The sequence below is a fragment of the Hylobates moloch genome, unplaced genomic scaffold, assembly GCF_009828535.3.
Source record: "Hylobates moloch isolate HMO894 unplaced genomic scaffold, HMol_V3 SCAFFOLD_13, whole genome shotgun sequence".
Classification (NCBI taxonomy): Eukaryota; Metazoa; Chordata; class Mammalia; order Primates; family Hylobatidae; genus Hylobates; species Hylobates moloch.
Window position 1 is genome coordinate 66414728 of NW_026652288.1, and position 22906 is coordinate 66437633.

Here is a 22906-nt window from a genome sequence, read left to right on the forward strand (position 1 = left end):
AAATTAAGGCCCACTTAAGCCTGCACAGTTAGACCCTGGCATCCCAGCTCTTAGTTATGCTTCTTACAATGAAAGTGCTGGGGACAGTGATTACAATGGAGACCATCAGGTCAGTCCAGTCCCCCTTCCCATTTAGTATTTGTAACCATTTGAATTTGCATGCCATTGGGTGGTAGAACAGTGTACCACTGTTCCTGCCTTCCTCAGGGAGTTTTCAGCCTCTGGAATGTGAATTTGGGACACTCTTACATCAAAATAGTTTACAAATGGAAGATTTTTATGATCAGTCACTTCTGCCACAGCCTGTGCAACTCCAATTCAGCCCTCTCTCTGTAGCCGTTGTGCTTCAGGGTTATGTTTTGAAAGAAAATAATTTTTTTTTTTTTTTTTTTGGCACATAATTCTCTTTCCCTCCTGGGTTAGCCCAAAGATTTTTTTCCGTGCTCTGAGATTGGTAGCTTTAAATCTGAGAGTGACTGATGTGATTAAGCAGTGTAGTTTTAAAGTGAAATATAGACATACGGTTTCCATGTTACTGTTTCTGTATTATTTAAATTCTGCCTTGTTTTTTTTTTCTTTACTGAAATGGAGAATACATGTTTGGAAATGATTTGAAGGCAAATTTGTTTTTGCATATTCTTGGAATGTGAACTCAGTGAAAAGAATGGCTGGGCACATTACCCTGTCATTTCCCCTTGACAGTCCTTTTGGTTGTCTGCCTTTTTGTTGATGTTATTGCATCAACATTTCATTTTACCTTTTGGTTGTGAGGTGTGACTGCTATTTGGTCCATGGTTAAAAGATAATTTATGGAGGGGAAATTTATAATAAAGAACTTTTAAAGATTATCTTGTTTCTTTTTAGTCACTGAATTTCATGTCTTTTTTTCCCCATTTGTTTGTTTATGGTCCATTTCTTATGAACTTATGACTAACACATTATCTTTTTTTTTTTTTTTTTGAGACAGAGTCTTGCTCTGTCACCCAGGCTGGAGTGCAGTGGTGCGATCTCAGCTCACTGCAAGATCCGCCTCCCAGGTTCACGCCATTCTCCTGCCTCAGCCTCCTGAGTAGCTGGGACTACAGGCACCCACCACCACGCCCAGCTAAGTTTTTGTATTTTTAGTAGAGACGGGGTTTCACCGTGTTACCCAGGATGGTCTCTATCTCTTGACCTCGTAATCTGCCCACCTCGGCCTCCCAAAGTGCTGAGATTACAGGCGTGAGCCACCGTGCCTGACCGTGACTAACACATTTTCAAAGCAGAGAACACATTTTAAAAACTCGTTAGTTACTTTCCAGGAGAAAGTTCTTTGGAGAACATCTCCCTTTTCCTAGCCATGTGATTTTTTTTTTTTTTGTTTTAAGACAGGGTCATCTTACGTTGTCCAGGCTGGAGTGCAGTGGTTATTCAGAGGTCTAATCATAGCTTGCTACAGTCCCAAACTCCTTGGCTCAAGCGATCCTATTGCATCAGCCTCCTGAGTAACTAGGACTACAGGGGCACAACACTGTACCCAGCCATGTGAATATTTCTTGATCAAGTATTTATGAAAAATTATAACAGCAAATATTTATTGATTACGGGCTGCCTCCTGAGCTCTTATCCTGGAGAATATTTTATGCTTTGTAAAGGAATGATAAGGAATCTTATCACCTGCTATGTGCTGTTAGAACTTGTGGGAATCCGGGAAGTGTAATGCCCCAGACTGTGGTGGGGTAAACGGGAGCTTCTTCAGAATGAGCTGCAAGGTGGCATGCTTGGGGGATGACACAGATGATTGGAGTATGAGAAATTTTGGAGGGGACTGTCAGGCCATTTGGGGGCTTGGGTGTCTCTGTGAGGAAAAGATTGAGACCAAATCTTGGATGCTCCCTGGGATTTTAATAAAGTAAGCACTGGAGAGCTCATGGTTATACAAGGGAAGGAGCTGTCAATTCGGCAGTATTAGGTAAATCTGCCAGCATTGGAGTTTGCTTGGTTAGGAGAGAAAGTGGACGATGAGAAACCAGTTAAGGAATGATTGTAGTCATTTTAAGTGAGAAGCAATATGGATCTGAAATTACATGGGAAGGGAGGAATAGCTGAGAACCACTGCAGAAGTAAAATCACTGCAGGATGGGGTAGAGAGGGAAGAGAGGAGACTGAGATTTTAGTCCTGGGAAAGGAAGTCTGAGGAGAGAGGCAGCTTGGTCAGATAGAAAGGCGAATTTGGCTTATTGGCTTACAAAGTTTTTATTTGATATAGCTTAGATAGATTTTTATTTTCTTCTTTTTCATTTAGGTTTTAAATGTTTCTCAGAGCTTTATCTGTCATTAACTAGGACATTCTGAATGTACTTTGTAAACACTTAAGGAGCTCTTATTTTGAATGGCCTTGATAGAAATGCTGGTTTTCTTATTTAAAATAAGACCATTTTTCTTACTTTTCACCTAACTACTTTCATACTATTAGCCAGATAAGAACTACACTTGGCCATGACGATTTTTTTATAGTTGCTTGTTTTTCTTAACAAGAAAGTGAATTTGATGTGGAGTTGAAATTGGCTTTTATAAGGATTATGTTCTCATGCAGTCAATATGATATCAGAGAGAGCTAGTATTCCTTTAGAAAGATAATGGTTGAAAGTACAACATAACTAACAGCTTGAAAAAAGCTGCAAATTAAATGTAGAGACCCTTTTAGCTTAGAAAAAATAGAACATTGAGGCCGGGCGCTCACGCCTGTCATCTCAGCACTTTGGGGGCCGAGGTAGACGGATCACCGGAGGTCAGGAGTTTGAGACCAGCCTGGCAAACATGGTGAAACCCCATCTTTACTAAAAATACAAAAATTAGCCAGCCATGGTGGCGGGTACCTGTAATCTCAGCTACTTGGGAGCCTGAGGCAGGAGAATCGAACCCTGGAGGTGGAGGTTGCAGTGAGCTGAGATCACGCCACTGCACTTCAGCCGGGGGGGACAAGAGCGAGACTCTATGTCAAAAAAAGAAAATAGAAAAATCAAGAATTTAAGTAATATGTAATATTGTATGGATATGATGAGGGCCATGTTTTCTTGGTGTTCATTTGTGTCAGGAAATGGAACGATAGGAAAGTAAGCCCTTTGTCACACACTTTTGGGGCAGGTTTAGCAGGTCATCAAATGAGGGAGGATTTGGGAGAGAAGGGAGAAGTAGTGCAGGTATGGGCTTCCCTTGCCATGCTGATACCATGGGGGTTAAGGCTGGTGATACCTGGAGGCTGATAAAGAACAAATTTACTTCCTGGTCCTAAGTCCTGTATCACAGGTCCCCAAAACACATGATACAATATTTAGGAAGTGGAGTGAAGTGGCTAGTGGCTATGACTGTGACCATGAGACAAGCCATAGAATCATACAGTGAACACCTTAAAAAAGTAACAAGTAGTCGTATAAGCTTTATCAGTGAGAATACCTGTCATATATTTTCCTGTTTATTGAGGTGGGCCTATTTTTATAACACTCCTTTCATACTTACACCCAACTTATATTGAAGCAGGGGGAGATAGGAATGCAGTAACATCTCATATTTCCTAAAAATCTTGAGACTGCTTTGGGGCGCACTTTTTTATTTCTTTTTTTGTAGCTGATTTACATGTAACATTTATCACATACATTTACTGCAGAGAAATTAATACGACATTTAATCATTTTGTGCAAGCAGTACTATGAAGTGGTTAAAACATTTTGAAAAGTGACCTGTGGGAAAGAAAAACTACATTTTGTTAAAGTGGTTTTTTTGACGGGGATGTCTTGTCTTGAAACGGTAATCCACATGCCATTAGAGTCTGGTGGAAAATAGTGAACAAAAAGAAGTAATGGCTTTTACTGTTGAAGACCACACAGTACCAAATACACAAACCCTCACAGTGCTGCTTACCCAAAAGAAATCCCATGTCATTTTGGGGGAGTGATCTGTTATATTTGTAATTTGTATAATATTATCTCTTAATGTTACAGATATTTTTTGTATTTATTGATACTTTTTCTCCAGAGTTGAAAGATACAGATGGCAGCGATAGGGTTAAGGATAGAACACAGAACTAATGACACATACTTGACTAACATCATCAAGCAGAAGTACAGCTTTGTGTGAGGGTGTTTTCTAGAATTTCTGAACTCTTTAGATTACTCTGTTAGATAAAGCCAGTGTATCATGAGTTTCTCATTTGTAGTTGCCAAAAGAAAGAAAGAAAGAAAGAGAAAAGAAACCAACTAAAATTGGGCTTATTGGCTGTGGGTATGGTTTTAGGTGAGGACTGATGCAGGCATTCAGGTTTGTAACCAGGACTGGGTTTGTACCATGTCTTCAGTGTGCCTTCCATGGTGTCAATTTCAACTCATAGGGTGCTCTAGGCTCTCTTCCTATGGTAGCCAGATGAAAGAAGTGCTTCTAGATTTTGTATCTTCATGGCACACCCTCCAGATTATTTTTTCAGAAGCCTAGAACTTGCTCTTATTAGGTCAAATTGGATCATGTTCCATCCCAACTTGTGGCCAGTGGAATCAGACATGCTGATTGCCTAGAGTCAATTATGGCTGGCCCCTTATGTGGGGAATGGGGTCAGCTGCATGTGATAGCTGCCTGGTTGAGAACAGGACAGAATGACTTTCCCGAAGGAAAAGTTTTGCTTCTGTTTCTGGACAAAGAAGACGGAGGCTGAAGATGACCAATGAATGAGCACTAGTGATGACAACATTTTGTAAAAGACCATTGCAGGGTTAACCCACCTCAGTGGGTAGATGTCAGTGTGTAATCTTTTTATATGATTTTGATCTTTCTATGAGCTGTTTCTTGATTACTCTTATCTCAAATAATCCTTTTATAAAAACACCTTAAAACATTTTGTATAGGTAGTTGAATCACTTATGCATCAAAATGGAATGTAAGGATTCCTGTTAAAGGGAGATTTTTAGTCGTCATGAGTGACTTTTGAATATCTTTCTGTGAGATTTCTACATTCCATATGTTACAGAGTAGCCATTGGCATATTCTATCTGCAGGTATATTTTCTTTTCATTGGTGCCCCAGCAATGTAAAAACTTTGTGACTTTTCGTATCTTGAAAAATGAGGAAATAATTGACTAGAGCTGAGAGCCCTTTGGCCTCTCTTGGCAGACTCTGAGGCAGAGGCTCTCAGCACACCATCGTCATTAGCTTCCCCTGTTTCCTTACAGCTGTGTTTACAGTGCCTTCTGCAGGCACCTGAGTTGTAAGCCTCGGTGGGCACCCTGAACACTGGCGTGCCTGCACTGTAGCTTTATCTACAAAAGGACCCGGCAAGTGTTCCCTGTTGCCCACCTACATTAGTGCTAGTGATTTCTGGGAAGTTGCTGGGTTAATTTATTGTTGCTGGTGCTCTGCTACTTGGTTTTTAGTTGTTACTCTGGACCTGAAAGTTCTAATAGGCAGTAACTATTACTCAACTGTTGCTTCACAATATCCTTATCTGCAATCCATGTTGTTTCCTGAAAAATATTACTTTTGCATTGCTATTCTGCTTTAGCACGTGCTTACAAAGGCATTTCTTGGTGCTACTACTCTTCTCTTTTTCACTTTCAGTTTTTACCATGGCCCAGTAGGGGGCATTTAAAACCCCAGTATTTACTCATTTGTCCTGGCCAATGTAAGTCGTGAAGAATAAACACAGCCTTTGTTTTTTTTTGTTTTTTTTTTTGCTGATGTAGTTAGATAAACAATTATAGCAAGCTTAGTTTACCAAGCACATTTGTGATAGCATAGCAATTTTCGTTTTTTATTTTTTGAGAGGGTCTGATTGACCCAGAATTGGGAACTATCAGGACAGTGGAAAGTAGATACTGAGGGAAAAAAAACCTGTCCAGCTTTTCCCCAATTTAGGGTATTTTTTTCTGAGTTTTGCCTAAAATATTGATGAGGTTATAGGACATATGAAGTCCTTTTGTTTCTTTTTTTGACATAGGGTCTTGCTCTGTTGCCCAGGCTGGAGTACAGTAGCACAGTCATGGCTCACTGCAACCTCTGCCTCTTGGGCCCAGGTGATCATCCCACCTCAGTCTCCCCAGTAGCTGGGACTATCGGCGTATGCCACCACGCCTGGCTAATTATATTTTTTGGAGAGACAGAGTTTCACCATGTTGCCCAGGCTGGTCTTGAACTCCTGGACTTAAGTGATCTGTCCACCTTTGCCTCCCAAAGTGTTGGGAGTACAGGTGTGAGCCACCATGCCCTATCTGGAGTATTTATTCTGAAAAGTCAGTGGCAGATAGAATTTTTGAATTTTCTGTGTAACTGTCTCCCTTGTATTAGCATGCATAATTGAGCATATAAAGAAACTACATATGTCTTGACTGTGAGGAAATCTGGTAATGTTTCCTCATATGTTGATTATTAAGAAAAAATAGACAGTATTGAAACATTCTTTATTAGTATGTAGACAGTAAAGCATGAAATAGATATAAACATTAGTTACAAAAATGTTTTCAAAGAACATTTGAAAAATAGATGAGTGTCTTCTAGCCAGTTAATAGCAGAGAAAGAATTTAGTTTCGGTAGCTCATAAGCCAGTAACCGTATGCCATGTCTCCAGATGTAAAATCCGTCTGTTTTCCAGAAAAATGTGATGTGTGAATTTTCATTTTATGTGTTATTTTGCACTCATTAATGTAAATTTTAGATTAAAAAAAATCAAGTTTATTTGCTTTCTAAGAAAATGGTCTCCTTTCCCATTTGCCAATAGAATATGTTCTACGGTGTGGGTATGTCTTTTTCCCAGTCATCTTATTTTTCCGGTACTATTGAACAGGGGAAGTTGCTAATAACATATGCCAATATTTAGTTTCTCTCAGTAAAGCCTACTTAAAAATATTCTAACACCAGAACCCCAGGCTCATTAAATGACGTCTTTGTAGAAAACATATTTAGCATGTATCTGATATCCTCAAAGTGCTATCAGAAAAAAAAAAATTTCTTGCTAAGTATACAATTAATATTCCTTTTCCTTTGGAGTGCCAAGAAATAAATCAATAAGGGGTTTCTTAAGTGATTGTCTGGGTGTCTGCTTATCCTGCTTCTTTAAATCAGGAAAAAAAACTTGACTTTTTATTGCAAACAGCTCTCTAGCCCTTCATCAAACTGTGCCTGCTTTCAAGTTAGTCTTTAAGGACAGTGTTGAAAGCAATTACATACTAGATTCTGGTGTTTAGAGAAAGAAGATGGCTGAGTGAGTTGTCTTTGATTATGTCATGTTTTATTTACTATTTAAATTTCTACATTAACTGACCAGACTAGTGGTTATAAACTTTAACTTATTTTAATATAATAGAATTGGATAATTGTATGTATTAATTTTTTGTTAATAGAGAATAAAAGGTCAGTATTAGAGAAATTACTGATGGGTATGTTTTCTTTGATGTTACAAAAAAGCATGGAAACTTACATTTGAATTTTATTGAACTAAATTGGATGGCAGTGCTAGAGATGATATTTATGATGAAGACGCATATCTTATTGATTTCTCTTATGTAATTGAAGATGACAACATGCACACGTGGTCTTTCTTTGGAAGAGGGTAGGAACTCACAAAGTTTCTGTGCTTTCAAGTGTTGTATTTCCTCTTTTGATTCTGGAAATGTCTAGGTCATTCTGAGCTTTTAATGGGATGTGCAATTTCTTACATAAGATTTCCCTAAATGGCTGGCATAGAAAGAAATAAATAATAGGGTCCAGGCATACATTTGCAGCAGATAGTAGCAGAGTGAATTCTTTCATATACAGCAAGATTTCTTTTGACTGGCAGCTGTAATGAGCTTCGGTCTGACTCTTTGTGTAGGGGATTCTGGCAATATGGTAAGGTACAAAACAGACAAAAAATACGAACATGATGCTGAATATGTTGCGGCTAGATTTCTTTTTGACTGAAGTGGAATTCCGACTTGACTTAAGGTGGGACTTAAAGATTTTCTTTGTGATAGCAGTGTAGAAAACGATTAACAAAAGAAACACAATCCAGAAGATGCCCACGAAGATGTAGTTTGATGCTTTGTGCCACTTCCGTCCCAGTTCACTTTTCAGTTCTATACATTTTATGTGTGTAACCTCCCTAACACTCTGGTTGGTCAGAATAATATTTGGAACAGCAAGGAGGAGCATGAGCATCCATACTATCACTGACAGGAGTTTGCTGTAACTCACTGACTGGATGAAAGAAGTCCAAAGAGGCTTTACAATTTTATAATATCTATCAAAGCTGATGAGCCCAAAGAACACAATGCTGACATACATGTTGACGTAGAAGAGCACGGCAGAGACCCTGCACACAAACACGTTCAGCTGCCAGGGACCAAGGCCTGAGTCACCAAGGATCTTGAAAGGAAAAGTCAGGCTCATCACAAAGTCAGCAATAACAATGTTCTTGAGATAGATGATGAAACTCTTGGAGCTGGGCACGTAAAAGAATATCCATCCTGACACTCCATTGAGTAGGATTCCTGCAATGAAGACCACACAGTACAGCACAGGAATGATCTGCTGAGTGATCAGGAGGTTCTGAGAGCAGGATTCATCTGGAGGCTGTGTGGAGGTCGAATTGATCATCTTGTAACTTCCGAAGACAGAGGCCTGAAAAGAGGTGTGAACCGGTCACTCACAGGGCACTTATGGCCTCCAAGACATTTGCTGAGTAGTAAGCCAAAGGGCAATGAATATAGTCAAACCTACCAAATTTTTGAAGCCACCTTTTTACTCTGTGTAAGTTAGACACTCATCCCTCCCTCCTTCCCTCCCTCCCTCTGTTCTTCCTTTTCTTTCTTTTGGTCTTCCTTTTCTCCTTTCCCTCCCTCTTTCCCCTTTTACCACCCCCCCCACCCTTGCTTTCTTCCTTCTCCCCTCTCCCCTTCCCTTTCCCCCCCTCTTCCTTCTTCCTTTTTTTTGGGCAATGAAAAGGGAAGAATGGAGCAGACAGGTGGCAGTAAAGAGAAACTGGAGCAGCAGGGCAGTCTGAGAACTTCTAGGTAATACGGAGACCAGCACGTCCCTAAAATAATAATGGTTCCCTATAAAACTCCAAAGTTCTAGGAAATACTCATTTAGGTATAATCTTAAAAGGTAATAACTGTAAAAGCAGAATTAATGTTTTATTTTCTTCAGAATCCCATGTGTAATGTATTTTTTTAAAACCCATGTTGGAAATGTGATTGTTTTTTCCTAAAAGAGAAATTTTTATGGATTCATAAAAATCATTATAAATATTTACATATTAAGAGCTATTCAGACAGACCTTACTTTTAGAAAAGTGTATTCTACATATATGTATATGTTGGACATGAGACAGTGTCTAACACATATACATTCAAATGTTAACTGGTATTTTTGGTGTGGGATTATGGGTACCTTTTCAATATTGAGCTTTTCTGTTTTTTTTTTTCATTGAAAAACTGATTTGCATTATTTTAATAAATTAGAATACAAATACAAACATGATAAAAAGTACTTTAAGCATTCTGAGAAATGCTTCCCAAAGTACATTCTACATCTGTACCATTCAGTATGGTAGCCACTAGCCATGTGCGGGTATTGAGCACTTGAAATATGGCCAGTCGAGATTGAGATGTTCTGTAAGTATAAAATGCACACTAGACTTTGCAGACTTGGAATGAAAAAATGTAAAATATCTCAATATTTTTAATATTGATCACATGTTGAAGTAATATTCCACAAATGCTCTATTAAATAAAATATATTTTTAATCTTAAATTTAACTTAATTTTACTTTTTAAGACTCTGGCTACTAAGAAATTTTAAATTACATATGTGGTTCACATTATGGTTTTATTGGACAGTGCTGTGCTAGGTGTTATCCAGAACTTCTATTGTTTAGGAATTCTGTATATTCTTCACTGATGTCAGAAGTGTCGATTTAGGGTAGAGGGAAGACTAGAATTAAATTCAAAAGGTTATTTGATACATCAGAACAAATGTTTACTGCCCATCTTATATGTGAACAATACCAATTATCCTGCTTAAAACCCGTTAGTAGTCTGTCCTTGCCCTCAAGAGAATGTCCTAAGTCGGTAATGTTGAAGTGCTTTCTCATTCTGCCTCCTGCTGCCTCCACCCCCAGCACTGAGTTCCTGCTGTCCTGGGCCCTTTTGCCTCCTTTTAGGTTCCATGATTCCTCTCAGCCTGGACCTTTGCACAGACTTTCATTTGTGTGGAAAACTGTTTCCATACCTTCTTGGCTGGCTAACTTCTCTTCATCCTCGAGGCCTCAGCTTAGCTGTCACTTTCCTTAGGAAACCTCAACTTTCCGAGCCTGGTTTGGGGTGGGGTGAGTGTGTGCTTATTATCCTGTGTCTTTCTCCTATCAACACTCCTCTCTCCAGCTGTCTGTCTGTCTCTTCCACTACTACAAGCTCCTTCAGAGGAGAAAGATCATGTCATTTTTTTTTACTCTTGTATTCTTTGCATAATATTTAGGGCATTAGATAGTTAAAATATTTGTGAAATAAATGAATATGCACTCTGGAAATACAAGGCATGAATCATTGCTCTTAAGATTTATTCAGGGATCAAGGGAAAGAAAGGTTGTGGGAACAGTGGGTACCTTGATGTCAGAGAATGCATCTTTTTCATCTGTATTGGTGGTGCCAGCACAGTGCATATCACAGTGAATGACAAGTTAGGTCGATAAATTTAAGCATGACAAAGGGATATTTTGAAATATGGAATATGAAATACAGTCACATTCCACGTAAAAAATAGTACATCCATGTAAACTTGTGTGCTGCTTCCTACGCAAGAATGTCTTGTTTCTGCATATTTTCCTTTCCCGTATGCTTTCCTTTTGCTTTATGGCAAAACTAGGAATATTGATAGACTTGATTTTGCCAGTCTATGGGCTTCCTATAGAAGGAATGAGTACCCCAAATCACTTCCTCCACAAAACCTTTCACTAGCACTATTCTTCCTCTTGCCTGTAGCCTTGTGTGCTTGGCTCTGGGCATGATGGGTTTGTACTCATTTGCTTCTTTGTAGGTCTTCTATCACCTTTCTCCTTATGAGCCTGTTTCATATTTTAAAAGATAAGGGAGGGGGAGCACATTTTCCATTTTTAACTGTCTACTGTGACTAAGAGTCTGTGTCTGGTAACTAATTTGTCTGGTAACTGTCTCTTGACAGTTAGATGCATTTTGGTTTAAATGCCAGTCTTGCAGAGCTTGAGAGAATGCATGCCGCTGTATTCCCAGGTCTAATTTGGTTTCCCAGTCCTAAGCCACACAACCCCCCAGCGCCTGGCCACTGTGGTGTCATACTCATGGTAGGTACTGAGTTGTGGGATTCACTTGAGTTTAAAATATAAAAAACTGTAGATGTTATTTTGGAAAACAAATATTAACTATGTAATATATAATTATATGGTGAAATAATGAATAATTTCCCAGAAATAATTTAATGAGAGCCAAATTCCTTTCCTTTTAGAAATATTATAGAAGCCACTATTTATAGAAATAGTGAATCCCAGAAATGATTTAATGAGAGACATAATTCCTTTTCTTATAGAAACCCTTATAAAATTATTTTCTCAGAGTCTTGTGTCTTTCGTATTTTTGAGCTGCAATATTTCTGCATGTGACCTAATGCTGCAGGTCCAGAACTCTGCTCTCAGATTCCTCAGGTTGCTGGGAATCTGCATACATACGCCCTGGTGATATACACCATTCCACTTCACTGCTGCTACCACTTTGAGTTGGATGGAAGGGACTGACTGACCAAGGTAAACTTCTAGAGCAGCTTTGCCTCCTGAAACGGAGTGAATGCCCACAGCTTACCTGCGCCCTTTCCCCAAACACTGCTATTTTGGCAGTTTTGATGCAATTGCAGATGAGCCTCCAGTTTAGGATGGAAGGTTTTAGACATGCTGGTTGGGTGCCTCTGCTACACTGTGCCACTGTCTGGTTTGATACAGCAGAGGCTCATGCCAGGACAGATTTCTTCATCTTAAAGGAACACTCTAAAGGAACAAGCTAAAGAGAAATTCCAAGATACTCTTGGTAGTAATTTTTGAACTCTTAAATACTGATTTTTTTAAAAAAGCAGTGGGGTTAATGGTGAGAACATTCTGTCTTATGGGTTCAAGTGTCTTAGAGCATGGCAGCCTTTTCTGTAGGGCAGACCCGAGCAGTAATAGACTGAGAGATGTGTGGAAAAGAAGCTCTCTTAAGGTAAGTAAGACCAAATTATATATTGAGACCAAAAGGCAGGAATATGTGTTGGATGAAAAACAGGACAAAATCATTAAAAAAGACATGCATCATTTGGACCTCGTGATATCTGCTCAGTCTCCTCTCCTTTAGTACAGATTGAGATGATTTAATGTCCTCATACAGGGACCTACAGAAACTTCAAATCTTTCACAAATGAAGGAAATCGTTTTATTCTCATGTTGATTTTATACAAAAATGTAAAAATAAATAAGAACCAAAAGAATCAGAAAAGAAGCTTTTAGTGTGCTCAGCAACCCTCCCTTCCCTGCCCACTTCTCAGTTGATTCACTGTTTCTTACCAGCTCATGCCAGTCCATTAAAGATGAGAGATAGGCAACAGAAAAAAATTAAAAGGTGAACAGCACTTCTGGTTGATGATTAACTGGATTACTGGATAAGCAGGCATTCTGGTGAGCCAGTTTGTGTAGGTGTCTGTTTGTGGAGCCCTGCTCATTGATAGTTACTTCTGATATTATCACTGAATTTCTGTAGTGAAAGTTGTCATTATGTTAACCTTGAGGCTTTAGGAATATAAACAATGCTTCCCAAATTCTAGAGATCACATTTAAGAAAGATTCATATATATAGCTAAACTTTTTAAAAAGGGATACTGTAGCCGGACGTGGTGGCTCACACCTGTAATCCTAGCACTTTGGGAGGCCGAGGTGGGTGGATCATGAGATCAGGAGATTGAGACCAGCCTGGCCAACATGATGAAACCCCGCCTCTACTAAAAATAAAAAATTAGCTGGGTGTGGTGGCACACACCTGTAATCCTAGCTACTTGGGAGGCTGAGGCAGGAGAATTGCTTGAACCTGGGAGGCGGAGGTTGCAGTGAGCTGAGATCCCACCATTGCACTCCAGCCTAGGTGACAGAGGAAGACTCAGTCTCAAAAAAAAAAAAAAGAGGGGGTGTATACTGTAATAGTGTAAGTCTTGAAATTTTCTTCGGTGAAACTTTGCCTTGTTTCACAAATCCAGATATATGAGAATGAAGTGGTCTGGAATGTTTTAGCCTACATTGTCTACTATCCTTTGGAGTCTTTGGTAACATAATTAAAGAACATGGCAGAATGAGATTTGTGAGGCCCAAAGACAGTTATTAAAGTGTAATGGGAGCATTGTGTAGATTGCTTTCCTTCAACAATTTTTTTTTTTTTGCACAGTTAGAATGTCAAGGCCAAAGATTCAATCTGATTTAGATAGTGAGTGCACTTGTCCCTTAGTGCAGTGTAATATCTTAGGATTGTGCTGCATGAAGTGTTTCCAAGTTGTCACGTATTACATATAACCTCAGGGTTCTCTCTTTGGACAGAATTTAATTGATACAAGGCTATGCAAAGCAATGCTCACTCCAGAAATACGTTCATCTTAATAAAAGCAGGCTAAGTCAGCTCTGAGTTCATTACTCATCTGTATAATTATATACCATGACCTATTTTCCTCTTGTATTAGACCACCTTCCACCTTCCTAATTGTGAGCTGTAATTCCTTCTCTGAAGAAAAGAATTATTCCTTCATAGCACTTTGATGAAATTAACAAAGCTATTGATACTACTTGAGGGATTTAAAAAATTACCTCTTAAGATTTTTTTTGCATAATATGAGGTCTCTTTTCAATGAAGATGTTTTGCCCAGTGAGCGTTTGTCGTCTTGAAGTGGCCAAAGTGTTTTTTCATTAAAGATCCTGCATTACAGGAAACAAAAAAACCAAAGATTTAAGTGAGCACCAGACTTTTTATTGGGGAAATATGTCTGTACTTACTTCTTAAATTCAGCTTGTGTAATTGTGAAATATTTCAACATGTGCGTTTGTTGTTTCACTGTACTTGCTATTTGTTGTCAGTATTGATTATTGATTTGGTTGCAGCCTCTTATGGGAAACTTAAACTCTTTGAGAGCTTGGGCATGAAGTGGTTTTGGTTATTGGTTTATATTACCCCCCTCTTGGATATGGGTGATCAAATCAATTTATCAAATGACTGAATATAACAATCCATCTTAGCCGTGAAATCATAAGTCTAATTGCAGGTGGATTTTTAAAATTGTTTTGTTTTTTAAAAACCTTTGTCTTCTTGACCTTTTGGGCCAGATATTTATTTTTGGGAGCTGTCCTCTGCATTGTAAGATGTTTAGCAGCATTTCTGACTTCTGCCTACTAGATGCCAGTAACCCCCCTGCCCAAGTTGCGGTAATCAAAAATGTTTCTAGACTTTGCCAAATATCCTCTGAGGGACAAAATTGCCCTCATTTGATTACCACCGGTCTAATGAGACTGATGTGTGGACTTTGCAGAGATAACACCTGAAAGCCATGTGGTCTGATAGGAAGAAGAAAGGTTTAGCAAAATGGTGGTTGGATTTGGTTCTGCCTTAGTCTAGGTTTTCGTATTTCTGAATTCTTTAAACCAGTGAGTGCTCCCTAAACTTTAATGTGCATACACATTACCTGGGATCTTGCTAAAATGAGGACCGAGATTCCATTATGTCTGGAGTTTGGCATGTAATATGGTTTGGCTCTGGTCCCCACCCAAATCTCATCTTGTAGCTCCTGTAATACCCACGTGTTGTGGGAGGGAGCCCTGGTGGAAGATGATTGAATTATGGGGGTGGGTCTTTCTGTGCTGTTCTTGTGATAGTGAATGGGTCTCATGAGATCTGATGGTTTTAAAAACGAGAGTTGCCCTGCACAAGCTCTCTTCTCTTTTCTGCTGCCATTTGAGACATGCCTTTCACCTTCTGCCGTGATTGTGAGGCCTGCCACCACGTGGAACTGTAAGTCCAGTAAACCTCTTTCTTTTGTAAACTGTCCTGTTTCTGGTATGTCTTTATTAGTAGTGTGAAAATGGACTAATATAGTAAATTGGTGCCAGTAGAGTGGCACGTTGCTGAAAAGATACCTGAAAATGTGGAAGCAACTTTGGAACTGGGCAACAGGCAGAGTTTGGAACAGTTTGGAGGGCTCAGAAGAAGACAGGAAAATGTAGGAAAGTTTGGAACTTCCTAGAGACTTGTTGAATGCCTTTGCCCAAAATGCTGATAGTGATATGAACGATAAAGTCCAGGGTGAGGTGGTCTCAGATGGAACTTGTTGGGAAATGGAGCAAAAGTGACTCTTGTTATGTTTTAGCAAAGAGACAGGAGGCATTTTGCCCCTACCCTAGAGATTTGTGGAACTTTGAACTTGAGGGAGATGATTTAGGGTATCTAGCTGAAGAAATTTCTAAGCAGCAAAGCATTAAAGAGGTGACTTGGGTGCTTTTAAAAGCATTCAGTTTTATAAGGGAAGCAGAGCGTTAAAGTTCAGAAAATTTGCAGCCTGACAATGCAATAGGAAAGAAAATCCCATTTTCTGAGGAGAAATTCAAGCCGGCCTCAGAAGTTTGCATAAGCAACGAAGAGCTGAATATTAATCCCCAAGAAAATGGGGAAAATGTATCCAGGGCATGTCAAAGGTCTTCACAGCAAGCCCATCCCATCACAGGCCTGGAGGCCTAGAAGGAAAAAGTGGTTTCGTGGGCCCCGCCCAGGGTCTCTGTGCTATGTACAGCCTGGAGAATTGGTGCCCTGTGTCCCAGCCACTCTAATGTGGCTGAAAGGGGCCCTTGTAGAGCTCAGGTCAGGGCTTCAGAGGGTGCAAGCCTCAAGCCTTGGCAGCTTCCATGTGGTGTTGAGCCTGCAAGTGCACAGAAGTCAAGAATTGGGGTTTGGGAACCTCTGCCTAGATTTCAGAAGATGTGTGGAAATGCCTGGATATCCAGGCAGAAGTTTGCTGCAGGGGCAGGGCTCTCATGGAGAACCTCTGCTAGGGCAGTGTGGAAGGGAAATGTGGGGTCGGAGCCCCCACACAGAGTGCCTACTGGGGCACCGTCTAATGGAGCTGTGAGAAGAGGGCCAACATTCTCCAGACTCCAGAATAGTAGATCCCTTGACAGCTTGCGCCATTGGCCTGGAAAAGCTGCAGACACTCAATGCCAGGAGGGAGGCCATACCCTGCAAAGCCACAGGGGTGGAGCTGCTCAAGACCATGGGAACCCACCTCTTGCATTGTTTGACCTGGGTGTGAGACATGGAGTCAAAGGAGATCATTTGGGAACTTTATGATTTGACTGCCCTGCTGGATTTTGGAATTGGATGGGGCCTGTAGCCCCTTTGTTTCAGCCAGTTCCTCCCATTTGGAATGGCTGTATTTACCCAATGCCTGTACTGCATTGTATCTAGGAAGTAACTAACTTGCTTTAGATTTTACAGGCTCATAGGCGGAAGGGACTTGCCTTGTCTGGGATGAGACTCTGGACTGTGGACTTTTGAGATAATGCTGAAATGAATTGAGACTTTGAGGGACTGTTGGAAGACATGATTGGTTTTGAAATGTGAAGATATGAGATTTGGGAGGGGCCAGGGGTGGAATGATATGGTTTGGCTTTGTGTCCCCACCCAAATCTCATCTTGTGGCTCCCATAATTTCCATGTGTTGTGGGAGGGACCTGGTGGTAGATGATTGAATTATGGGAGTAGGTCTTTCTGTGCTGTTCTTGTGATAGCGGATGGGTCTCATGAGATCTGATGGTTTTAAAAATGGGAGTTGCCCTGCACAAGCTCTCTTCTCTTGTCTGCTACCATGTGAGACGTGCCTTTCACCTTCCACCATGATTGTGAAGCCCCCTCAGCCATGTGCAACTATAAGTCCAGTAAATCTCTGTCTTTTGTAAATTGCCCATTCTCAAGTATGTCTTTATCAGCAGTGTGAAAGTGGACTAATAAACCATGATATGCTGCTGGTCCATGTACCACTCTTTGAGTTAGCATCACTTTTTTTCCCCAGATCCTGTGCCCAGGAGACATTTAATAAAGGTGATGATAGTAAAATATTTTTGTTGTAGTCAGGACTTTAGACAAGAAAAATTATATTCCAAGTAGGCCTGAAATCTAGGATCTTTGCCCAAGTTTATTCATTACATTTCATCATAATCTTCCCATCTTTATGGTCTCTTGGAAATGTAAATTGGTATTTTATAACTATTTGAGAGGTGGTGATTGTGATCATCTTATATTTACTTAGAATGTTTCTAAAAAGTCATGAGATTCTCTTTGGAAAGAAAGAGGTTAAGTTCTGCATGGAGTAATAATCTCAGTGGCCTAGAGCAGTATGGAACATGTGCTGGTTGTAAATGATATATTCTAACTTCACAACATTGAGGCTTTTATTAAAAAGTCCAAAAAAAAAAAAAAGAAAAACCAAATGTCAGTGAGATTGCAGGAAAAAGAGAACACTTATGTACTCTTGGTGGGATTGTAAATTAGTTCAGTCCCTATTGAAAGCAGTGTAGAGATTTCTCAAAGAACTAAACATAAAATTACCATTTCACCCAGCAATCCCATTACTAGGTATATACTCAAAGAAAAACAAATTGTTTTACCAAAAAGACATTTTCACTCACATGTTTATTGTAGTACTATTCACAATAGCAAAGGCATAGAATCAACCTAGGTGCCTATCAATGGTGGATTGGATAAAGAAAATATGGTACATATACACTGTGGAATACTATGCGGCCATACAAAAGAAATCATGTCCTTTGCAGCAACATGGATGTAGCTAGAGGCCATTATCCTAAGTGAATTAACACAGAAACAGAAAACCAAATGCCACATCTTTTCACTTATAAGTGGGAACTAAACATTGGATACACATGGACACAAAGATGGGAACAGTAGACACTGGAGACTCCAAAGATGGGGAGGTAGGAAGGGGGGAAATGGTGGAAAAACTTACTCTTGGGTTTTATGTTCACTATTTGGGTGATGGGTTCACTAGAAGCCCAAAAGCTCAGTGTCACACAGTATACCCAAGTAACAAACTTGCACATGTAACTGTTGAATCTAAAAGAAAAAAAGAAAAGAACATTGCCTACTTCCGGGGAGGGAAGTAGGAGCAAGTCCAGCCTCCTTACACCCAACCAAATACCACGTGTTTTAACTTACAAGTAGGAGCTTACAAGTGGTAGGGTGGTTGGACTTTGCTGTATCTGTGATATTTTATTTCTTAAATTCTGAATCAAATATGCCTAATATTACTGCCTATTAACACTGGTGACTGGTACACTGGTGTTACCAACATTAGTGTCTGCGCTTCTGTTTTTGTTTATTTAAATTATTTCATAATTAGGAATAGAAATATCTATGGAGAATGGATTGCCTTCAAATAATGCTTTTATCAGTACCCATTTACGACGTGCATTTTTCTTCCTCTTCTTTTTTCAGTTCTTATAAAGGTACAACTTTTGTATATTTTTTCCTTCCTTTCAGTCCAGACATCAAAAGCTTTAATACACGGTGCTCTAGATCTTTTTCTATGAGATAAATACTTGTTTTCTAGCTGATTCTGTATCAATAGAAAATAGTATAGATGTATGTAATCATTTATACATTTTTAAACTTACTGAAGCCATTTTCTTGCTGCTTTAATCTCTCGTGCCTTAACGTTTAACACTTTTTTTTGTTTGGTGTCGATGCGATCGCTTACGTGGTTTTCATAGTATTTATGTGTCGTGTATTTATAGTCGTGTTATTAAATTTTATGTTACTAAAATAATTTACAAATAACTGTCTCATCCCTGTTCTGCATTCTTGTGGCACTCTTGTCCGTGCCCTCTCTAGGCTCAATCAAGGAGAATCTAACTTTCTCCTTCACCCAGAAGAAGGTACCCTCCTCCAACCCCCTATCTTTTTTCATTACCCAGAGCATTTGATATTTGACACTCACCATGCTTCTCAGAAGCTGTCAGGGAGCTAATTTCTAAGTCTGTTGTCTTTTTCTCATTTATCCTATTTCCTCACCCTCTTTGCACCATTTGATATCACTGATTTCCCCTTGTTGAAATCTGCTGTTTATAAAGTACATTGTAACCTTTGGCTCCTGTGTACCCCCTGATATTTCTTCCTTTGCCACGGCCTTTTGTTCATTTGCTCACTAAAGCCATCAGAACATGCTTATTACATTTTATGTTACTGAAATAACTTACAGCATTTTACATCTTTAAAATATTTTATATTATTTACTAGTGTTATTTAATTCCCTCTGTCATCAGACTCCTAGCCTTTCTTACCCAAGGAGAGCTGGATATTTTAGAACTTCTTTCACTCTGCCCATTGGGCTTGCCTTTCTGCCCCAGCAGTGTGACTCCTTAGGGCTGGGTAAACAATGTCCTGTGCTTCTAAGTCATAGACCTGTCCAGGGTGCCCTCGACTTCACAGAAGTGACTGTTCTTTCTCTGTAATTGGCTACACTCCCCTTGTTTCTGAGAAATCCTTCTTCTGCTTAGCTCCTGTGTTAGTCTATTGTCTGCTGCTATAACAATACTACATATTGAGTCATTTATAAAGAAAGGAAATTAATTTGGTTCATGGTTCTGGCTTCTCTGAAGCTCAAGATGGAGGTGATGCATCTGGTGAGGCCTTCCTGCTGCGTCATGGTGGAAGGGCAAGTGAGCATGTGAGATCAAGAGAAAAAGAGGGCCAACTTCTGCAATAATATCATTAATTTGCTCACGAGGCCTTTGCTATCATGATCTAATCATCTCTTAAAGGTACCGCCTCTTAATGCCATCACAATGGCAAATCAATTTCAAATGAATTTCGAAAGGGACACTCAAACCATAGCAGCTTTCTGTCAGATCCTATCGGTAGCTGTCTCATCGGTGTTGTGCATTCCTGTGGCACTCTTGTCCGTGCCCTGTCTAGGCCCGGTCAAGGAGAATCTCACTTTCTCCTTCACCCAGAAGAAGGAACTCTCCCACCCCCTATCTTTTTTCATCACCCAGAGCATTTGATGTTTGACACTCCCCACACTTTTCAGAAGCTGTCAGGGACCTAATTTCTAAGTCTGTTGTCTTTTTCTCAGTTATTCTGTTTCCTGACCTCTTTGCAGCATTTGATATCATTGATTTCCCCTTGTTGAAATGTGCTGTTTGTAAAGTACATTGTAACCTTTGGCTCCTGTGTACCCCTGATATTTCTTCTTTGCCAAGGCCTTTTGTCCATTTGCTCACTAAAGCCATCAGAACATGCTTGCCATGCCCTATGGAAACACATCAGGGAACTCTCAGGAAGATTCCAGTCTAGTGGGAGGCTGAACAGAGGGACACTTCAAGGTATGACCCGGGGTCATCATTGAAGGAGGAAGCACAGGAACAGAGTGAGCACGTATCTAGTTTCAGAAATGGTGGCATCAGGGCAGCCTTCCTGGAGCATGTGATAATGAAGATTGACACATGAGTTGGCTTTAGCTAGGCAAAGAAGAAGAGGGAGGGAGTTTTGGGGTGAGAGAGCTATAGGAACAGGCATCAAGACTGACATGAGAGGCTGTCACAGTGGGGGAAAATGGATGGCCTAAGCTCTTGGGTAACATGATGGAACCTTGCCAGTGAGTAAACCTTTACCTTACAAATGAGGACAGTGATGCTTAAAATGGTCAAGTGATTCATCAAAGGGCACCTAACACGTAGCCAGACAGTATTCAAACTAATGTCTGCTTGACTCCAAGCCAGGGCTCCCCTGCTCCTGAAAGAATGTGGGGGCAGCATGTTTTATATGAATGTGATCCTTTACACAGGCCCTTCAACATTTTGCTGGAGTCGCATCTTGAGAAGTCAGCCAGTATTTTTCTTTCAGGAAAGGAATGTACATGTGTGTATGTTTGAGAGTATATATATTATTTTTGATTTTTATCTGAGTTTTAAGGTTTTGCATGAGGTGGATGCCTTCAGTTTCTTCAGTTATCTTCCAGATACTGCAGCATAGAGAACCTCATTTTTATTTGCCGGTTTCTAAAAGTGTTTAAAATGAGTTTCTGATTTTTTGACTCAGTTTTCTATCTCCTGCGCTGATATCCAAAGAGAGATATAGAGTCGGACTATCATGAATGGTGATTACAACAGGTAACATTAACCTATAAATGGTGGAAACTCTTCTGCAGGGAGAAACCTAGATCTGCTGCATGTGGTTTGGATGCCACACACAGATCCCCGGGGCCCCTGGCACAAGGAGAGCTCTGCTTGCTGCTGTTTGTCACCTTCAGCCAGTTTTCTCTGGCAGTAGATGTGAGCTCAAGATCAGGTCACTTGATCCTAACTCCTGCTGCTATGACCCATCGACTTTACCTTCAGTTAGAATCCAGGTCAGTGACCAACATGTGTTAATGTAACTTAAAATTGGCCGAATGTTGTGGCCACATACTTTAAGTGAGGAGCTGTGCTAAGTTTTCACATTAGAAATATCTAAATATTCTTCTTAGGCTGAATTGCAGATACCCAAGAACTTCCTCCTCCACCAAAGCATAAACTCGGCCCTCTCTTGATTCCCTCTTGATCTTCCTATTCACAGTCTTTACAACCCATGAAGATAAAAGAAATCTGAATTTCTGCTACAAACAGATCCAACTGTTGATTATGTGTGAGAATGGGAAGGGGAGACGGATTAGGATGGATTATAAACTGATAATGTCCAAACATAGTCTTTACTTTGTATTCTAACCGCTTCCCTCAAAACACTTTTAGCATAGCTTTTGGCAGAGTGCAAGTCTAACATATTTGGCATGTCTAAGAACTCCAGCCTGTCTTCACTTTGTGATTATGCAAATGGATCACGGGAGCTGTCAGTGGAGGGGGAGGTGTGGCATAGGCATCTCATGACCTCCTGTGGATACATAGTCATGCAGTCTTCCCGAATGCCAAACCGGGGGCCGGGAAAATGGCCACCCACTATTAGCCTTTACTCTAGGGACTGCATCTTGGTAGTCAGGATGGACTTGTAATTTTTTGCTGATAATGATTGGAATAGTCCAGGGTTTCTCAGCCTTGGCACTGTTGAGTGTTTTTTTGGGTTTCAGTTCTTTGTGGGTGGGCTGTCTTGTGTATTGTTGGGTGTTTAGCCGCATCCCTGGCCTGTATCCACGAGGTGGCAGTAGAACGCCATGGTTTGTGCAACCAGCCATGTCCCCCAGACATTTCTAAATTTTCTTGAGAACCACTGGAATGACCCCTTAATGGTAGGTATATTTCAGATGATTTTGATACAGGAAGAGAATTTAGCTTTCTTGTTGGGGTCAGACCTTAACTGTAATTGAATAACTCATCAGCAGTAAGTAATGCATATGCTAAGGTCTAGGAATGTGAAGTGGGCTTTACTTACTGCTCTGTTGGAATAGTGGACAGAGGACAGACAGTGCAGCATAATGATTACATGCGTGTTTATGGGATACAGTGGGCCTTGGCTACATGTATGGCGCTAGAATATTGCGATAATTACTAACTGCCTTTGTGTATCAGTTTTTACATGTCTAAAATGAGGGGGGAAGTAGTAGCTACCTCAGCTACCTCTAGGGTTCCTGTTCCCATAAGAATCAAATACTTGGTATGAGGCAGGGTGTGACTCAGTGGGAACACTGCACAGACAGGGAGTGACTCAGCTGATAACAGAATGAACTGTCAGGCTCCTGACAGTTTCCCCTGCTTCTTTAAGTTTATTGAAGTTGACGCTCTTCTACACTGAAATTCAGGGCTGCAGGAGGCCCATCATTTAGAGTAATGCAAAACCCTTTGCAGAGTGCTCTGAGCTTCCTCCAGTATGTGGCCCAGCAGTGC

General features: G+C 40.2%; 2 protein-coding genes across 6 annotated transcripts in view; one reads left to right on the forward strand and one right to left on the reverse strand.

Moving 5' to 3' along the window:
- Positions 1–22906, forward strand: part of MED12L (mediator complex subunit 12L) — a 338115-nt gene that overhangs the window by 118967 nt on the left and 196242 nt on the right. The window lies entirely within an intron of this gene.
- The window catches only part of P2RY14 (purinergic receptor P2Y14), a 60074-nt gene continuing 43573 nt past the window's right edge, over positions 6406–22906 (reverse strand). Inside the window, exons 2-3 of one of the 2 annotated variants that reach the window (XM_032173867.2) lie at positions 13844–13951; positions 6406–8619 (exon numbers count right to left, since the gene is read on the reverse strand). In XM_032173867.2, the coding sequence (XP_032029758.1) occupies positions 7579–8595 (1017 nt within the window). In that variant the 5' untranslated portion in view covers positions 8596–8619; positions 13844–13951 and the 3' untranslated portion in view covers positions 6406–7578. Of the gene's footprint in view, positions 8620–13843; positions 14024–22906 lie in introns of those variants that run through there. The other variant, XM_058427090.1, reaches the window with a different exon arrangement.